This window comes from Chiloscyllium plagiosum, chromosome 33 (genome assembly GCF_004010195.1).
Source record: "Chiloscyllium plagiosum isolate BGI_BamShark_2017 chromosome 33, ASM401019v2, whole genome shotgun sequence".
Lineage (NCBI taxonomy): Eukaryota > Metazoa > Chordata > Chondrichthyes > Orectolobiformes > Hemiscylliidae > Chiloscyllium > Chiloscyllium plagiosum.
Window position 1 is genome coordinate 35,357,012 of NC_057742.1, and position 20,579 is coordinate 35,377,590.

Here is a 20,579-nt window from a genome sequence, read left to right on the forward strand (position 1 = left end):
GTGGCATCAGGATTGCTAGTGCTGGACACAAGACTCCACTAAGCCAGGGAGGAGATTGCAGATACTTTAGCTTTGATCTTTATGTTGTCATTGTCCACAGGAAAATTGCCAGAAGACTGGAGGATAGCAAATATTGTCCCCTTGTTCAAGAAGGGGAGTAGAGACAACCCTGGTAATTACAGACCAGTGAGCCTTACTTCGGTTATGGGTAAAGTGCTGGAAAAGGTTATAACAGATAGGATTTATAATCATCGAGAAAGAAATAAGTTGATTATGGATAGTCAGTATGGTTTTGTGAAGCGTAGGTCGCGCCTCACAAACCTTATTGAGTTCTTTGAGAAGGTGACCAAACAAGTGGATGAGGGTAAAGCAGCTGATGTGGTGTATTTGAATTTCAGTAAGGCGTTTGATGAGGTTCCCCTTGGTAGGTTACTGCACAAGATACAGATTGGGGTGATTTAGCTGCTTGGATCAGAAATTGTCTAGCTGAAATAAAACAGAGAATAGTGATTGATGGAAGATATTCATTGTGGAGTTCCATTACTTGTGGGGTACTGCAAGGATCTGTTTTGGGGTCACTGTTATAAATGACCTGGATGAGGGCGTGGAAGGATGGGTTAGTAAACTTGTGGATGACACTAAAGTTGGTGCAGTTATGGATAGTGCCAAAGGATGTTGCAGGTTACAGAGGGACATGGATAAGCTGAGAGCTGGGCTGAGAGGTGGCAAATGGTGTTTAATGTGGGAAAAGTGTGAAGTGATTCACTTTGGAAGGAGCAACAGGAATACAGAGTAATCAGCTAATGGTAAGATTCTTGGTAGTGTAGATGAGCAGACAGTTCTTAGTGTTAATTTGCATAGATTCCTGAACGTTGCCACCCAGGTTAATGGAGTTGTTAAGAAGGCATATGGTGTATTGGCTTTTATTGGTATTGGGATTGAGTTTCGGAGCCATGAGGATATGTTAGAGCTGTATAAAATTGTGGTGTGGCCGCACTGTGGGTATTGTGTGCAGTTCTGATCACCACATTATAGAAAGGATATGAAAGCTTTGGAAAGGGTTTAGAGGAGATTTGCTAGGATGTTGCCTGGTATGGAGAGAAGGTCTTATGAGGAGAGGCTGAGGGATTTGAGACTGTTTTCATTAGAAGAAGGTTGAGAGGTGACTTAATTGAGACTTTAAGATAATCACAGGGTTAGACAGTGACAGCCTTTTTCCTCGGATGGTGATAGCCAGCACGAGGGGACATGGTTTTAAATTGGGGGGTGATAGATATCAGACAGATATCAGAGGTAGGTTCTTTACTCAGATAATAGTAGGTGCGTGGAATGCCTTGCTTGCAACAGTAGTAGACTCGTCACCCTTAAGGACATTTAAATGGTCATTGGATAAACGTATGGATGAAAATGAAATAGTTTAGTTTGGATGGGCTTCAGAATTATTTTACAAGTTGGCGCAACATCGAGGGCTAAAGAGCCTGTAATGTGCTGTAATGTTCTATGCTGTAAGTGAGAGAGACAGTTTATTTCAGGGGGTGAAGTTTAGTGCAGGGATTAGGGGAATACCCCTGCTTGGTTAAGAGGCATGGTAAAAACAAGGTCAGGCCCAGTGACATATAAAGTTGGTCCTAAGCAACCATGTGGACCATATGAAAGCTGCAAACTGTCAAACGATCTGGGAGCAAAATGTGCCTAGCTCCTCAACACTCTTACTGACAGTTTCGGAACCCATGGGTTCTCCCTTTCCATCAAGTGTTAAAGATACCTCAGAATTTGAGATGAACATGGTGGATGTTGCCGCCTCAATATCTTTGCCACCTGAAGAAGAGAGTGAGTTTCTTCCAAGACACTCTGGGTGGAAGAGGCAAGCTGCTGTGTGTTACATGATACCTGTAACAGAGGTAGAGTTGGAGGAACCTGACCCAGTGATAAGACTCAGGAGGAGCTTTCAAAAAAGATCTAGCCTGTGTCCTTGGACTCAAAGGGGGAGGGATGTAGTGATTGTATTGAAGGCAGCCAGGTGGACCACATAGAATATGAGTTCCATGATTGGGGCTGTTAATCTGGACCAGTCAAGGAGCCTTGGCTGACAGATATGTACAGGAGTGTCAGACATCCTGTCACTGTGAGAGCTGGCTCTGAGGGAGATGGATCAGTGTCAAGCACTCTTCATGTGTCAAGGACTTGGTGATGGGATACTGACCTCTTTGGAGTTATTTCAGTGACAATTGTATGGTATGCATAAATTTGATTATTTTATATTCATCAGATTATTATTTCAGAATAAAAGGATCTTCTAAATTTTGTCATATTTTAATTAAAAGTCCCTTAAGCCTATGCATGCAATATTGTGGTAAAGATTTAAGAATATATATATGTTCAGAATCAGTGATGCAAATGCAGTGTAATTTAGCAGCTCAATTGTTTTTCTGAGTATTATCTCACCACCTTATTATTAATAGTCTAGTTTGTTATTTTTCAAAAATTATTTCATTTTTATCCCCTGCTTTCTGGGAGGTGCTGTCTTGATGTGAGTGTAGTCCTACAGATGATAGTCATAGAGTCATAAAGACATACAGCACGGAAATAGACCTTCCAGTCCAACTTATCCATGCCGACCAGATATCCTAAATTAATCTCGTCCCATTTGCCGGCACTTGGTCCATATCCCTCTAAAGTCCTCCTATTCATAAACCTATCCAGATGTCCTTTAAATGTTGTAACTGTACCAGCATCCACCACTTCCTCTACAGCTCATTCCATACACGCACCACCCTCTCTGTAAAAATGTTGGCCCTTATGTCCCTTTTGAATCTTTCCCCTCTCACCTTAAACCTATGCCCTCTAGTTCTGGACTCTCCCACCTCAGGGAAAAGACCTTATCTATTTACCCTATCCATGCCCCTCATGGTTTTTTAAACAACTATAAGGTCACCCCTCAGCCTCGATGCTTCAGGGAAAACAGCCCCAGCCTGTTCAGCCTCTCCCTATAGGTCAAACCCTCTAACACTGGCAAAATCTTTGTCAATCTTTTCTGAATCCTTTCAAATTTCACAACATACTTCCCGTAGGAGGGAGATGAGAATTGCACACAATATTCCAAAAGTGGCCTTACCAATGTCCTGTACAGCTGGAGCATGACCTCCCAACTCCTACACTTAGTGCTGTGACCAATAAAGGAAAGTATACCAAGGACCTTCTTCACTAACCAATCTACCAGCAACACCACTTTCAAGGAGCTACGAACCTGCATACCAAGGTCGCTTTGTTCGGGAATACTCCCCAGGACCTTACCTGGGGAGTACCTCACCTGTATAAGTCCTGATTATAGTTATATACTTGATCAGTATTCATGTTTAAGAACCTCAGTCCAGCTCTGCTGCATTTCCTGCTTATGCATATTTTGAATAAAATATAACAAAGAATTGTGGATGTTGGAGATCGAAAACAAAATTAGAAATTGCAGGTGGAACTCAGTAGTTCTGGTAGCATCTATGCGAAGAAAGCCGAGTTAACGTTATGAGTCTAGTGAATCACTGGACTTGAGAAATGTTCCCTGTATGTTTCTCCCTACAGATTCTACCCAACCTGTGACTTTCACCAGCAATTTTTGCATATTTTTGAACTGTACCTAGAAACAGAGGCACTGGCTGATTTTTTTTCCTTTGCTGTTAACTCCTAGAGCAGGCAGGACTGTTGTAACATCACCAACTCCTGTCATGCCTGAAATCATCTTCCTCCACACAGACCAGGAATTTTACTTAGTACAATTGTGCTGAAGTGGCATCCTTTTATCAACTGGGCACTGGAAGATGAAAGTGAAGGTGGTGACAAATAACATTAGTCAGAAAAATGTGACTATAATGGAGACATGCTTTTGTTCTCTTTTAAAATCTACATTAACCTGATGAAGCTGTTGATCTTTTTAAGGGGGCTGCTGAGCTGGGCGAGCCTGTATACAGAAAACAATGTGAATCAAATTGCACATTTTTGGAAACAAAAATAGAAACTGCTGGAAAAAGTGAACAGGTCCGGCAGCATCCGTGGAGAGAAATCACAGTTAACGTTTTGGGTCCAGTGACCCTTCTTCAGAATGGCTTTGCACATTTTTGAAGCTGAGATTAAGAACAACTGCATGCCTTCAGAAAATACACTTTGCAACACCATTTGAGAAAAATATGAAGTAGGATTTGCAAAAGAAATCTAGTGCTACAATAGTTAAAATAAGTTGCATATTAATTCATTGATTAGAAATGGTGGAAAATGATTTATAGTCAGATTACGCAGTGTAAGATTTATGTTGTAATGCATTGAAGGTGATCTCAGGTATTTCACAGAAGACATAATGAATATCCACTAGTAATTACAAAATAATCAAGGGATTCTTTGGGCTAATATTTTGAATAATTAACACACGGAAGGCAGCTATTAGTTATCTCCAATATAACACCATGACTAAGAAACTCCAGAGTAAGATTTAAAATTTACAAGGCTCAGATGTTTTTCTGGGAAAGGAACAACTAAATGTGTGAAAACATTTAATAGAGAATATATTTCCATTTTTTGCAGAGCCAGGGCATATACAGGTAAGAATGTCAATAATAAATTTAGTAAGAGTGTCAGGAGAAATCTCTTCAGAGAGTATGACAATGTAGAACTTGTTCTGACATGGAGTGGTTGAGATGATGAGCCTAGATGCATAGCCTATCTACTAATATTCATTATAAGCCCATTGTCTCTCTCAGCTACCTTGACCTACACTTCACATCCTGTGTTCTGTAAGGATTCGATTTCAGTCTTTCAGTTTCGCTGTTACATCTGCAACTTTCCAACACATTGCTCCTGAAAGACTATTCTTTATACTGGTTGATTGTGACCTCAACCACATCAAACCCATTCTACTCTCATCCTTTCCCTCCCTTGAAGAACCATGATAAGGCTCCCCTTTCACCGCACCAGCCTCTACATTAAATTTCTGCCAACTCCAGCAGCATGCCATCACCAAACATATCATCTCTCCTTTCAGTGTCTTGTGAGGAATGTTCCCTCCACATCATTCTACTCCAGTGCTCTAAGAGCTCTCAAGGCTTTGCCCCCAGTTTATGGTATTTTCCCATGCAACTTCAGAAGATGCAGCACCTGACATTTTACCTCCAGTCTCCTTACTGTCCAGAGCCACAAACTCATCACAAAATGAAGCAGCAATTTACGAGTTTTTTTTTTCAATCTAGTCTGTATATTTGTTGCTCATAATGTGACCGCTCGAGATAAAAGAGAGCCAACACAGATTGGGTGACTGCTTTGCAGAATGTCTCTGCTCAATCCACAATCATGACCTGGAGCTCCCAGCTAATGCCATTTTAATTCCCCACCTTACTCTCCTGCTCTCATTTCAGTCCTTGTCCGGCTGTTATATTCCAAGAAGCTCAATGTGAGCTCAAGATTCATCTTTCAAGGAAGAACTTTTCAGCCTTCTGGATTCAACATTGCCTTTGACAATTTCAGCTCTGTCCCAGTTTTGATTCTTTTTTCTTTGCTTTCAGACAGAGCTGTTCATTATTCTGTCATTCACACTTTGATACCTGACATCTCTGTCATTTAATCTCTTCCCTTATCCTTTATCTTACCTATCGCCTTTCCTTCTCATCCCTACTTTCAATAGCACAAAACCCACCACATATCCACTTTCCCTCAGTTTGAATAAGAGTCATTTTGGACTTGAACCATTAACTGTTTCTCTTTCTCCATAAATGCTGGCAGACCTGCTGAGATCTTCCTGCAACTTTCTGGGTTTTTTTTAAGCATAAATGTGTAAAACAAAGCTAGACGCATGCATGAGGAAGAAAGGGACAGATAAGTGTGGAGATAGGATGAGATGATATAAGGTGGGGAGGGATTCATATGGAATACAAGTGTCTGCACAAAAATGCTATAGTGAAAGGCATTTTTAATAGTATAAATTCAATACTGTTTTAACTATCCAGCAACTTTTGGTGGATTGCTGCATCTAAACATTCTCTTGCATCATTAGAAAGCTTAGTCTGTTCTGAGGGCTGGATATAATTACCAGGGAGCCACTGAAACATCTGCAGAATGAAATATCCAAACATAGCAAAAAACAGAAAATACTGCAAATACACAACTCAGGTAGCCTCTGAGAAACAGTCTTTCACATTGATGACCTTTCGTCAGAAAAAGGATGAAAAGTATTGGAAAAAGTAAAGGATGCAAGTGTTTATCTTTGTTTTGGAATGTTATACATCCAGAATAGGTCTGCTATTAAATGAACTGTGTTTGCACTTGTTTTTCTATGAACTTGCAGTTTTAATTTTTGAAATGTTATGAGTTTATCGAGTGATATTTAATAGTTCATTACTTGAAAGTAATAATATTAAGTTTTTTAACATTGTGGCTGCACTAGGCAAAAAATAAACAATAATTCAAATGCAATCACGGCAAGCTATGAAATTGAATTTGATGGATCTGCTAATTTGCACCGGAAATGATAACAAAAGCTGGTGGTTAGTAGAAAAGTCCAATTTAGTCATTATTGTCCTTTCAGGGAAGAGAACCCACTGCCCGGTTTCAATTCCCACCTCAGGCGACTGACTGTGTGGAGTTTGCACGTTCTCCCTGTGTCTGCGTGGGTTTCCTTCGGGTGCTCCGGTTTCCTCCCACAGTCCAAAGATGTGCAGGTCAGGTGAATTGGCCATGCTAAATTGCCCGTAGTGTTAGGTAAGGGGTAAATGTAAGGGTATGGGTGGGTTGCTCTTCGGCGGGTCAGTGTGGACTTGTTGGACCGAAGGGCCTGTTTCCACGCTGTAATGTAATCTAATCTAATCTAATCTAATCAGGTCTGGTCTACGTTTGATTTTGATCTCAGATCATGTGGTTGATTCTTAATGCCCTAAAGAAAAACAATGAAGGTGAATAGTGACATTGGAATAGCAATTGATTCATTTGCAACTTTATTTATAATTAAATAATGACTGTAGAACAAAGGTGCATAGGTACAAACATGTAAAAGGTAAGCTGGTGTATTAATTAAGGGGTATTTCTTTCTCTCAAGTTTATTGCAAGTGGAACAGTCTTTTAGGAAAGGTATTGAGGTAAAAGTTTGTTAGCAATGAAGGAAGTTCGATTTTGTACTGGGGTTAAGTTGCTGTGTCGAGATGATAGATGGCCTCATTGCTGTGTAGTTATCTGGGCAATCTTGGTTAACTGAATTTTGAATGGATGCAAAATGTTCTTCTCAAATTCTCCACCTGAGATTAAACTAAATAGTGGTCATCCTTTTAACTTTTCCCAAAGTCTTCGAAATCTTAGAGTAACCACTATCACTATTTGTGTCTATCCAAAACACTGTGTTCTTTTGTCTTTTTTTTAACTTTGTGCCTCGTTATTGAGAGCAGCCCAGTAATGAAGATTTGTTTCAATTGTATCATAAAGGCTTACTTTAAAATTTTGAATTGTAAAACATTTTCACTCTGTCATTGATTTGTGTATGGAATGGAACTTTTGACAGCTGCTTTGGGACTCAAAGACAACAACTCAAATTTCTAACATGCTTTTAAAATAGTAAAATATCCCAAGGCATTGCACAGGAGTGTTTTAACCAAAACCTGACACTGAGCCATGTCTGAGGACAGGCAACTTGGTTAAAGTGGTAAGACATTTTCAGAGTGAGAACAGCGGTCAAGGCAGACAACTTTAAGAAGGGAGTTTCTGAGCTTAGGGATTAGATGTTTGGAGGCAAGATTGCTAATGATGACACAAAAGTAGTCAGAGATAAAAGAAACAGAAACACAGATTCCTCAGAGTATTGAAGGCCTGGAGAAGGTTATGTAGGCAGGAAAGGATGAGTTGAAGAAGGGATTGGAACGCAGGATGAGAAGTTTTAAGTTGAGGCAGGACTGGATCAGGGCCCCAGTGCACAGGGGCTGATGGCTCTTCAAAAAATGCTTTGAAATTTCCTCTGATTAACTGTTTTACTTAACTACACAGTAAATATTCTCATTAAATGATGTGAAATTTGTGACAAATAGGATGATTACAGTTCCTGTTTAATCAGTTGTACAATGAGCTGAAGTATGACCCCAACCATGTGCAGCCGGCTCTAGTGCCACTTTAAAAAATTTACTTGTGTGATGTGGGCAGCATAGGCTGGCCAGCATTTATTGCCCGTCCCGAGTTGCCCTTGAGAAGGTATTTTCTTGAACCACTGAGAGCTACTTTCTTGCAGTCCACATGCTTTAGGTTGACCCACAATGCCTTTAGGGAGGGAATTCCAGGATTGTGGTCCAGTGACAGTGAAGGAATGATGACATATTTCCAAGTCAGGATGGTGGGTGGCTTGGACAGGAACTTGAACGTGGTGGTATTCCTTTGTATTTGCTGCCCTTGTTCTTCTCGATAGAAGTGGTTATGGGTTTGAAAGGAGCTGTTTAAGGATCTTTGGTGAATTTATGCAATGCATCTTGTAGGTAGTACACACTGCTGCTACTGAGCACCTGTGGTGGATGGAGTGGATGCTTGTGAATGCAGTGCCAATCAAGTGGGCTGCTTTGTCATGTATGCTGACAAGTTTGTTGAGTGTAACGCTTGTTGGAACTGCACCCATCCAGGCAAATGGGGAGTATTCCATTACCCTTCTGACTTACAATTTGTACATGGTGGACAGGCTTTGCAGAGAGTTTCTCCCTGCAGTTTTCCTAACCTCTGACCTGTTCTTGTAGCCACAGTGTTTATGTGGTGATTCTAGTCAGTTTCATCAATGGTAACTCCTAGGATGTTGGTAGCGGGGATTTCAGTGATGGACACACCATTAATGTGAAGAGGAAGTGGTTAGAATGTCTCTTATTCAAGATGGTCATTGCTTGGTATTTGTGTGGCTCGAATGTTATTTGTTACTTCATACAATGTTGTGCGAATAATTTTGATCCTTCACTTTCAGGTTTTAAGGAGACTGCCTTCCTGTTTGCTATCTCTTCAGCTGGACTCACACATTCATTGGCCAAGGCTTGTAGCTCAGGCCGCATGGAGCGTTGTACCTGTGATGAGTCCCCGGATCTGGAAAACAGAGAAGCATGGCAGTGGGGTGGCTGTGGGGACAATCTCAAGTACAGCATTAAATTTATCAAGCACTTCCTGGGACCGAGGAAAGCCAGCAAGGACCTGAGAGCCAGGGTCGATATGCACAATACCAATGTGGGCATCAAGGTGAGGAATTCCTCCTGTCTATGCGAGCTGTTAAGTAATTGCTTTGAGATCACTGTCCCCTTATAAGCTATGAGGTTAAAAGTGTATCACTTTCTGATCAGGAAAAATGACCTGACTGTATTATCATATATATTCCCAGACTCTTACCTCCTTTCTGAAAAGTTGGATCCAAATTTAAGTTTAACAAGTTATTAAAATGTGATTGATAAAATGTACACTTTACATTTTACTTTACAAGTGGACATTAATTGGGAACATCTGCGAACAGTATCTTGCTCTGCATCTCTGCTAATATTCTGCCTCCTTATGTGATAAGACCTTAAGACATAGGAGCAGAAATGAGTCCATACAGCCCATCAAGTCTGCTGCACCACTCAATCATGGCTGATAGGTTTCTCAACTCCATTTTCCCGCTTTCTCTCCGTAACCCTTGATCCTCTTGAAACACAAAAAACTATTTTTGTCTTAAATATACTCAATGACCTGGCCTCCATAGTCGTCAGTGGCAATAAATTCCATAGATTCACCACTCTCTGGCTGAAGAAGTTCCTCCTTAACGCCATTCTAAAAGGTCTTCCCTTTACTCTAAGGCTATGCCCTCAGGTCCTAGTCTCTCCTACCAATGGAAACATCTTCCCAACATCTACTCTGTTCAGGCCATTCAGTATTCTGTATGTTTCAATTAGATACCCCTCATCTTTCTAAACTCCATCGAGTATGAACTCAGAGTGCTCAAACTTTCCTCAAATGTTAAGCTTTTCGTTCCTGGGACCATTCTCATGAACCTCCTCTGAACACGCTCCAGGGCCAGTACATGCTTTCTGAGATATGGGCCCCAAAACTGTGCATAATACTCCAAATGTGGCCTTATAGAGCCTCAGAAATTCATTCCTGCTTTTACATTAAATCTTACTATTTTCATGCCACTTGCCTAACTCCATTGTGAGCCAACTTACAAAAGCACTACTCATGCACTTACATTTGTCATGTGATCCTTGAAGAGACTATATAACAGGACATAGGAATGTACAATACAGGAAATGACTTTTTTTAAATCCCTTTGGTCTATCTTAATGCCTAACCATTTTCCTCCTTCACTACAATTTTTTGTCTTTTATTCGCACATGGGAGGTGAACCTTGCTGACAAGGCCAGCATTTCTTGTCCATCCCTAATTTCCACTATCACCCTAATCAATGTCTTTTGATTGAATAAAATACTCCACGGCTGCAATATTTATGACCAGTTTACTCTGTATTTATTGCTGTCTCTGTAAAGACTGTCAACTCTCCTCTTCTGAACTTGTTCTTTCCCCAATTTTCCATACTCACTTGCGTTCAAAATTAAATTTTAGTTTCTAGTATTTGTGATAATGTGAAACTCATCGCCCTAATCACTCATTTGAGGCATAGGCTCTCTTTGCCTTCCTCCATCTCTTTTTAAAATTTATTCTTTCGCAAGATGTGAACTTCTATGGCTAAGCAATCATTTATTGTCCCTATTTAATTGCCCTTGAGAAAGCTGCCTTCTTGAACCACTACAATCTATATCATGTCAGTACACCAGCAGAAAATGAGTTCCAGCATTTTGACTTTGTGATACTGAAGAAGCAGTGACATCTTTCCAAGTCAGGATCGTGCGTGACATGGAGGGAAACTTGGAGGTGTTGGTGTTCCCATGTATCTGCTACTCTTGTCCTTCTAGATGGTAACAGTTGCAGTTTTGGAGGGTGGTGTTGAAAGAGTTATGGTGAGTTGTTGCAGTGCATCTTGTGGTTGATACATCCTGTTGTCACTGTATGTCAATGGTGATGAATGTTGAAGGCAGTGGATTGGGGGTATTAACAAAACAGGCTGATTTGATTGTGCTCGTCATGGGCAGATCTTACAAACTTGCTGATGTGCAGCTTTGGAAATATATGGACTGAATTAAGGAGATGGCCATTTATACCAACGATCAGCATGTTCTGAAATGACTGAATGGAACAATGTTGTGAGTGTTCCTGGGATCCGAAGCTCCATTCCACGTGTGTCTATTCAGAAGACCTTCACTTCTAACTTGAGACAGGCTGTACCTTTAGAATGAAACAAAGTATAGCGTACAAACAAAAAATCTGACCAGCTTTTTGAACATGAGGAATTGCTGCTGTATAAGGAGATGATGGTTTGGGAAATTATTTTCCTGCCCTTCTTTAAAGCTGTCCATATGCGCAAAATACCTAAGCTCGGCTTGCTGTTTCCTCTGGGCTGAGGCAAACAACTCATTTGGAGGAAAATTGCAAGTGTGAGCTTGCCTCCTTAATGCTTCGTGTCTCAACTTTACTCGACATATGGTGTTAAAAAGCAAAAGTATTGAAAAAAAGTCAGTAAATCATGCTGAATTCCTAGGGTCCTGGCTCGATATTTTCTGCAGGTTGAATTATTTGTGATTGACAAGCAAAACATTCCAAGAAAGCTATTGTTTCATCAGTCACTATAATATCACAATCAATCTAAGTTTCTACAATTTGTAACCAGTTTTCTTTTACAAAATAAAATGACAAACACCCAATTCTTCTAACTGTTGAGGGTTATCAATACTAGCTAGCAAATCTCTTACTGGGCAAAGTTATAGTCTGCTCTGTTAGTACAATATAATCCTTCGGGTTAATGTGATTATTAAATTTGCAACCATAGAAATTTTATATTGGAAAATTTTAAATTTGTATGCTAATTGTGTCTTCTAGCCGAAGCTCTTTGTACTTTAATTGCAGCTACCAGGTACCCAAGTACTAATATAGCAGGGGGTTGAGAGCAGGGGTTAGCAGGTTACCTGTCAGTCTGATAAGGAACATCGCCTGAAGAGTATTTACTGAGTGAATGCAAAGAACTGCAAATAAGGAATTAGTCAGGATAAAGCATGTTTATGCAAAGAGTGTAAAGCATTGCAATGCTTTTAGGAAACTAGAGATGGTCACTTAGGGGTTTGAAGCTCTTCTAATCCACTATTGACTGGGATAAGCTTTGCATACTGACTTATCAAAGCTATACTTGTTCAAAGTGGGTTAAACTAAATTTAAAAGAGTAAAACTTCTGAAATCTTATGTAAATTACAACTTGCAGTCTGGACTGTATTACATTGTCACCTTCCATTTAAAGAATTACAAACACTCTCTGTACATATAATACAGAAAGATATTATGAGATATTTGCATATTAACATTCATAGAGCTTAATTTCCAGATGTGTGACATTTTCAAAGTTGCATGATTAATTTACTTGTGGATGTTCATTTTGTGCTTAACAGACTGCGTATGTTAATGTTGAAATGGAAGATTTTTGACTCCTACTGTCAGCACCCTGGTCTTTGGGATCAGATAAAGCACAGAATGTGTAGGGTAGATCACTGTGTACACTGCTCTAAGTGTACATCACACACAAAAAGATCCCGCTACTTCATTGTATATTTTTAAGAACAATTATGCGAGGATATGTGTGAATCTGATTCCACAGTTAATGTGTGAGTTCAAATTAAGAATAAGTTTGCAGTATTTTGGCATGAACTGAGTTGGCAGTGTCTTGGATTGATTTGGTTGGTGATCCTTACTGACAGAACAAGAGTAATTTCAGCTCTCCATGTGGCTAGATTCAAATAAGGGCCCCAAGTTGAAACCATAAGAAAGTGGCTGCATCAACTGAGGCAAATAATTCAGGGCTTAGTCCTACTGAATTTGCATTTTTTTGCAGAATCAATGTTTGGTGTTGTAACTAACCACAATAAAAAGAGAAAGCTGCCTCAAAAATAAAAGGAGGTCACACTTGCTTTCTTTCAGCTCTGTCTGTTCATTGTGTGGTGAAGGTTATAACATTGTGCTTAGGTTTCATTGATCAACCTATACTTGTAGTTTTTCAATCATGGGAAATAGATTGAGAGCACAAGGATCATTTGGATGAGAGACACTCCATGATTTTTCATCTTGAAAGCAAAATCTGATTAAATGGAAATGTTCCAAACATTATTTTAGTAAAATTCAAACAAAATTAAACCCTTGGTTATTTGTCTTACTGATCTGCATGATCTAGAAAAATGGCAGAAAGGACAAGGGGTTCATTTTACATTCATGCAAGAGTGTGGAAGGAACAATTGTGATGCAACAGCCCATTTTATACCTCTGATGATTTTTATTTCCATTAATAGAGAGAATTGTAAAACCAGCTGCCAACTTGCTATCACACCTTCAACACCATTACCTAAACGTGACCTCCATGATGTGTGCATTTCTGAGTTGCTGTTTTACAAGATGACTAATTGTCATATTGTCATGATATTTTAGTAGGAGTTCTCAAATGAATGGAGAATGGAATTAGGGAAAAACATATGATCAAGTGAACTTACTCCTTCAAACAGCTTATGTATGATCTGTACTGACATGGACTCACCTAATTTAATCAGAGGGAGGAGAATAATTCAATTAACAATTCCAAGACAGGAATTTGGTCCCAAAGACAGTTCCGTGATATTCCATTCTATGAATCTGACAGAAATCAATCTGATCCTGTCTGAATTCACGTGATAGCATTTGAGATGTGGAAATAAGTTTCCATTTGCGAAGGTGGCTACAGTTTTTCATTTAATATAGTTAATTGGTCAGAATGCAGTGTGACTATTTCCAAAAGAATTCAGATTCATTTATTTTATTGCTGTGCGAGTGGAATATTTTTCACTTCATTCATAGGAAGGGCACTGTTAGAGAGGCCGGTATTTGTTGTCCCTCTCTAACTGAATTGCTTCCTAACTGGTTCAGAGGACAGCTTTGGATGGTCTCTATTGCAGGTACTAACCTTTTGTTTTATTAATACAATAAAGATCTCAGCTACTGTTATGCGACTTGAACTCCAGATCATTCATTGAGCTTTATGGATTATGAATTTAATAGTGTAGCCACAATGTTTTTGCTCCTTTAATTCTAAAGTTGAGTAGAAAGTAATGTGCTCTGAAGCTCTTTAAATAAATAAGCACAGAGATCAGAGCAGAACAGGGTTCTAATGGCTGGTGTTTAAGTTAGTGTTATATCCTTGTCTACTCACTGTATTTCTCCATCTTTCAGGCTGTGAAAAGTGGTTTGAAGACCACTTGTAAATGCCATGGTGTCTCTGGGTCCTGTGCAGTTAGAACATGCTGGAAGCAACTCGCATCCTTCCATGAAACAGGAAAACTTCTCAAGCTCAAATATGAAACTGCTGTTAGAGTTCACAGCATCACGAATGATGCCACAGGTGAAACTGAGCTCATCAGCCCCAAAAAGCACAGTTACACCATAAAGAACCACATCCCAAGGACTACAGATCTCGTTTACATCGAGGAGTCCCCAAGTTTCTGTCGACCGAGTAAATACTCTCCAGGAACTGCGGGCAGGGTCTGCTCAAAGGAGACAAATTGTGAAAGTATGTGCTGTGGCCAAGGTTATAACACCCAGAGCCTCCTGGTGCATAGACCCTGCCACTGTCAGGTGCAGTGGTGCTGTTATGTGGAGTGCCAGCAATGTTCTCAAAGAGAAGAGATTTACACTTGCAAGCACTAACAGGAAGAAAATGAGACAATGAAGAAGAGGATAACAAAATATAACCACGGTTTGTGGTCTCTTGTAATAATGAGACAAACTCGTATAAGCCCAGAAAAGACACTTGTGAAACGTTCAAGATAAATTTCATTGACTCCATTATTGAAAATGCAAGCTTTTGGAATTTAAAGAACCTTACTTCAGAAGATATTTATACAATTCATTTCATTTGGGAAATCCAGATCTATCCAATTGTCAGAACAGTCCAAAATGTGTGCTGGGATTTCGTGTTGGCTGGTATAATTGGCCAAATTGATAGAAGCCACACAAGATGGTTTTAGAATACTCTCCTTCATTTCATTTCAGTTAAAGAGTGACCAGTAAATAAATAATGACCCACAAAGGTATTCTGACTGCTTAAACATGTTCTCTTTGAAATTGTGGGTGCAGTGCTGGGGAATGGGTGAAACTGTTTGTTGGGCCAATCCTATAAAGAGTACAAACAAAACCTCCTATGATACAGGGTGTGAGAGGGACTGCAACTTCCTCTACCCATCATTGTTCAAAGGAGCCTTCATCTCGTAGTCAGATTGATGGAGGCTGTTATTTAACCTCTGCTCAAGTTTTGAACCAACATGCCCCCAGGACAGTATTAACCTTTATCTAGGTTTGTCCCTGTGTTCTTTCAGCTGTTCTGCTACTCAGTCACCTGCATAGCATGTTGTGAATGAAATGCATGCACAATGAATAACGTTCGCTGAGGCTACAGATTCCTGGTTAGTGATCACGTGTGATGACTGCATAAGAGAGACTCTCACAGTCTTTCAAAAATAATCAATAGTTACAAAATGTAGAACAAGATAGTATAACTTTTAGCAAAAGAAAATACACATCTTAAACATAAAATCTGTTTATAAAACTTGTTTGATCTAAATCCTGTTTTCATGCTGCGGTGTGTGAATGGCTAGTTCTGTTCCCAGAAGTAGGACATCAAGCCCCAGACTTTGTGGTGAACAGGGAAATGTCTGCTTTTATCTTTGATCTTAAGGAAAGCTGTCCGGATTTCACATTTCCAGGCATTCATTTGATCCTGGCATCTACTCCAGTGGATCTTTTGCATTTAGTAATAGTGGTTGTCAGCAAACAAACTAAGTGGCCTATGACATTAAACTTTTCTCACAGACAGCTAAACAGGAAGTAAAATGCACTGAATGTGCATCACTTTTTAACCATTTTACAGACAGTGAAATAAAAATTGAGATGTACACATGGGAGCAAGATAGAAGTTGAAATACTGTAAATAAACTTTAAAACAAAAATATTTTTTATTAGCATTAAAACTTTTATCATAATGAAGAAATTTTGCATAACACAAATGATATTTGTTCATCAGGATCAGAGATGTTGCTCATAAATAATTATGATTTTGCATGTTGTTAAAAAAATTACATCTCACTCAACAAAGCTTAGTATAGTTGAAGGGTTTTAAAGTGAGATTAAATTGTAAAAACTGGAAGTTCATGTAAATTCAATGACTTCTAAAGATTTCCATCCTCAGGAATTCTTTAGGGCACTCTGAGATGGAACAGGGAATCTCTGCAGCAATGTCTAGATTTCTGCACTGAACTCTGCATACCCAGATGCTGGAACCTGCTGTCATTCTCACAGTTTTAATGACTGCAAATGTTGACAGTTTCATTGTCACTTAAACCACAACATTTGGCAAATTGTCTCAAACATAGAAAATTAGGAATGACCTAGCAAGCACAACAAGACTATCCTTTTCTTGATCACAACCCTACTAGTTAACTTCTCACCTCATTTCTAAATCCCCCATCTTAAATTGACATCTATTATGTATTTAACTTCATGGTGGCTCAGTAGTTAGCACTGCTGCGTCACAGTGTCAGACCCATGTTTGATTCCACCCTTGGTTGACCGTCTGTGTGGAGTTAGACATATACCCCTTGTGTGTACTGATTCCCTCCTACAGTCCCAAAGATATGTGGGTTAGATGGATTGGCCATGTTAAACTGCCCATAGTGTCCAGGGTTGTGCTGGCTAGGTGGATTAGCCATGGGAAATGTAGAGATGGAGTAGGGGGTGGTGGGATGCTTTGCAGAGGGCCAGTGTGGACTCAATGAGCTGAATGACCTGCTTCCACACTGCAGAGAATCAATGTGCATTGACTTTGGGTGAAAATATTTTGCTTGAATTTCCTCTTAATTTGCTCATTTTTACACGTCTCCTTATATTCAAGCCGATCCGTACGTTGTGCAATGCATTTGCAGATGCTTCATCAATTCTTTCCCTGCCCCTAAAAATGTTTTATTTTTGTCTAAGAAACAAAGGCCAACATTGTGAATATTTCTTTTTTACTTAATAATACTCAAAATGAAAAGGGAAAGTTGTATTCACATTTAGACTCAGGTGCTGTTGAGAGTCCATCAAAGGTATAAACAAGCTGATAAAACTGGTAATGAGAATCTCGAATGGAGACATACTAGCCTTTTTGAAAATTAAGATATATTATTTAAGATATGGTAATTGGTGCATGTCTATAATGTAAATATTGATGTTTATTTTACAAGTTTTTACGGACTATTGTAAGAAGCTTAAAGTTTATTTTTTAATCTAAACTGGAATAGATGCATTTCTACTAACAGACCTAGTTAGGAAATAACTTTGCCCCAAATACTAATGGTAACATCAAAAAAAATCTGCATCAAAGTGTGTTTTTACACAAATGTGTATTTGGTATGCAGTGGAGATACATAAGATGTGAAAAATAATTCACAAGGATTTCTTCACATATCGGCGTAGTGACAAGTGCAGTATTAATTGTATTCTGCACATTCATATTGCATGTTTGGTTTCATTGCCAAGCATTTAAAGATGCATTTTTGTCTGCTGGTGGAAGCAAGTTGCTGAGAAAAGTTACTGGGAGCAGCATGGCGACTTAGTGGTTAGCACTGCTGCTTCACAGAACCCAGGTTCAATTCCACCCTCAGGTGAAAGTCTGTGTGGTGCATGTATATTCTCCCTGTGACTGTGTGGCTTTCCTCCCACATACTCTGGTTTCCTCCCACAGTCCAAAGATGTGCAAGTTAGGTGGATTCGTCATGCTAAATTGCCCATTGTGTTCAGGGATGTGTAGGCTAGGTACCTTAGCCATTGGAAATGTGGAGTTACAGGGGTGGGATGATACGCTCTTCAGAGGGTTGGTGTGGACTCAATGAGCCAAATAGCCTGCTTTCACACTCTTTGTGATTTTTCAAAGTGCCTGTGATATACTGAAGAATAACTGAGTGAAGTATATTACCCAACAGACCAGCTTCGAGCCTGGCAAAGGAGATTTTGACACTTTTCTCATCAAAGCTAGTAGCAGTGTGCATGGTTTAATTTCCTCTGCATGCTTTGTTTTAGCTGGCTGCTTGATACATTTCTGTAAAATCCTTTCCCCATGAACTCACAGTAGCAGTTATGAATGCCATCAACAAGATGCATTGCAACAACTCACCCAGATTCCTTAGATAGCACTTTCCAAACCTGTGGCCTCTAGCATCTCGAAGGAAAAGGACAGTAGATGTATAGGAACACTACCATTTGCAATGCCCCTCCAAGCCACAGACTATCCTGACTTGGTACCTGTAGTGTATCACCATGCCTTCACTGTCACTGGGATGTCACTGTCACTGTCACATGGTTCATGTTCCTCCCTAACAGCACCAAGGACTGCAGCACCAAGAAGGCAGTTCACCACCACCCCCTCAAGGGCAGTCAGGGATAGACAATAAATGATGATCAAGTGCCCACATTCTGTGAATTAATTAAAAAAAAGAACTACTTGTAATATATTATATGTTTGAAATAAATTTTGGGTACAACTACTACAGCAACAAGTGCACCTTCCTAGTGCCTTAACACTTATACAATGTTCTAGGACTATGTTGCAATGATGGAAATGAGAGTTGATTGCAAACATGTTAACAAGTGCATTTGAAGCAGTGTAGTCACCCCTGATGCTTAAGAAAATTGTTGATTTATTCCCCATTGAAATAAACAGTAAATGGAATATGGCAGGTCAAAATGGCTCCCTTGCAGTGTGTCATGCTAAGCATGCTGTTGTAAAATGAGAGATTCCATGCAGTAAAATAAGAACCATAAAGGCAGGCAGTGTGATATTCTGGTGAACTTGCTGTTGGAATTCCATCGCCAAAGGCTTTTGAAATAAAAAGCGGCACAGTGGCTCAGTGGTTAGTACTGCTGCCACACAGCACCAGGGTCTCAGTTTCGATCCCAACTTCGGGTGACTGTCTGTGTGGAGTTTGCACATTCTCCCTGTGTCTATGTGGGTTTCGTCCCACAATCCAGAGATGTGCAGTCTGGTGAATTGGCCTTGCTAAATTGCCCATAGTGTTCAGTACATCATTCGGAGGGAATGGGTCTGGGTGGGTTACTCTTTGGAGGGTCATGAGGACTTGTTGGGCTGTTTCCACACTGTAGGGAATCTAATCTAATCAGAAAACACTTCAAGATGAAGCTTATTTATGTATCCCTATGCAATTGCAGGTCTCTGAAAAGGAGTAAACTAGAAAACTACGACCTGTTTGAAATACTTCATAGATGCAACAAAAAGGCGTTCCATTAAAGATTCTGGGGCAGAACCCACTGCTTTATTAATTTATCTGTTGATGCTCTAAGGGAAAATAAAATTATTTTTCTACCTCATGTGTACAGCTTGTAGGTAAATAAAATCTTAAAATGTATTTAAGTTATTTATCAGCTTTATATAACAGAAAGAGAAAATCGTTTGGATCATTTTGGGCAGACAACAGCACATTTTTCATGTTTGTGTTCAATGTGTGTTTTTTTCTGCTTTTTCTATATTGTTATTTATATCTTGTTTCCTGATGGTTGAAAAGCAGGTTTCATACATTTATAGAACAAGTTGCACTAATGTTTCTCAGCTTCTGGTGGTATTGATATCAATAAAAATGGTGTTTGATGACTACTTTGGAAGATACTTGTTTTATTGTCCCTTAACTCTAAGTATGGATTTAATGTTAGATGGAATTAAGGGAGTGGATGAACAGTTTGTTGAAATCTTAAGATAAATTGTGTTTTTTTTTAAAAATGCAATTAACATGATAAAAGTAATAGCTTACATTTACATAGTACCTTTCATGATCTCAGGACATTCAAATTGCCTTGTAGCGTACAAAATATTTTATAGATGAGAGAGTGTGGTGCTGGAAAAGCACAGCAGGTCAGGTTGCATTCGAAGAGCAGGAGAATCAACATTTTGGGCAAGAGCCCTTCGTCAGGAATGAGGCTTGTGAGCCGAGGGGGTGGAGAGATAAATGGGAGTGGGATGGGGCTGGGGGCAAGGTAGCAGAGAGTGATGGAGGTGGGGGTGGGGGTAATGGCAATAAATCAGAGAGGAGTTTGTCCTAAAATATTTTATAGAGTGAATCTAATTGCTGGTGTATTTTAGGAAATGTGACAGTCAATTTTTTGCACAAAAATTTCTCACAAACCTCAATGGAATAATTTGATTGAATTAATTTTATTGTCACATGTACTCGCAGGAGTACAGTGAAAAGTTTCCAAGTCACCACTTATGGTGCCATTCAGGTACAAAGATACCTACGTACAGATCCTGGTGTACAAATTCATAAGAAAAAAAGTAGAAAAATAAAGAAGTAATTTCTTTATTTCAGCGTTATAGATCTTCAAAAGGACAAAATCATAGAAATAAATTAGAAAAATTGGGAAATAAAAAGCTCAGAATAACACTCCTTCCACAATAATGTAATGAA

General features: G+C 39.4%; 1 protein-coding gene across 1 annotated transcript in view; it reads left to right on the forward strand.

The window, feature by feature from the left end:
* The window catches only part of LOC122540017 (protein Wnt-9b-like), a 40,686-nt gene extending 22,885 nt beyond the window's left edge, over window positions 1-17,801 (forward strand). The window contains exons 3-4 of the mRNA XM_043675305.1: window positions 8,954-9,219; window positions 14,305-17,801. Coding sequence (XP_043531240.1) covers window positions 8,954-9,219; window positions 14,305-14,778 — 740 coding nt within the window. The 3' untranslated portion in view covers window positions 14,779-17,801. The remainder of the gene's footprint in view (window positions 1-8,953; window positions 9,220-14,304) is intronic.
* The last annotated feature ends 2,778 nt before the right edge of the window (window positions 17,802-20,579 follow it).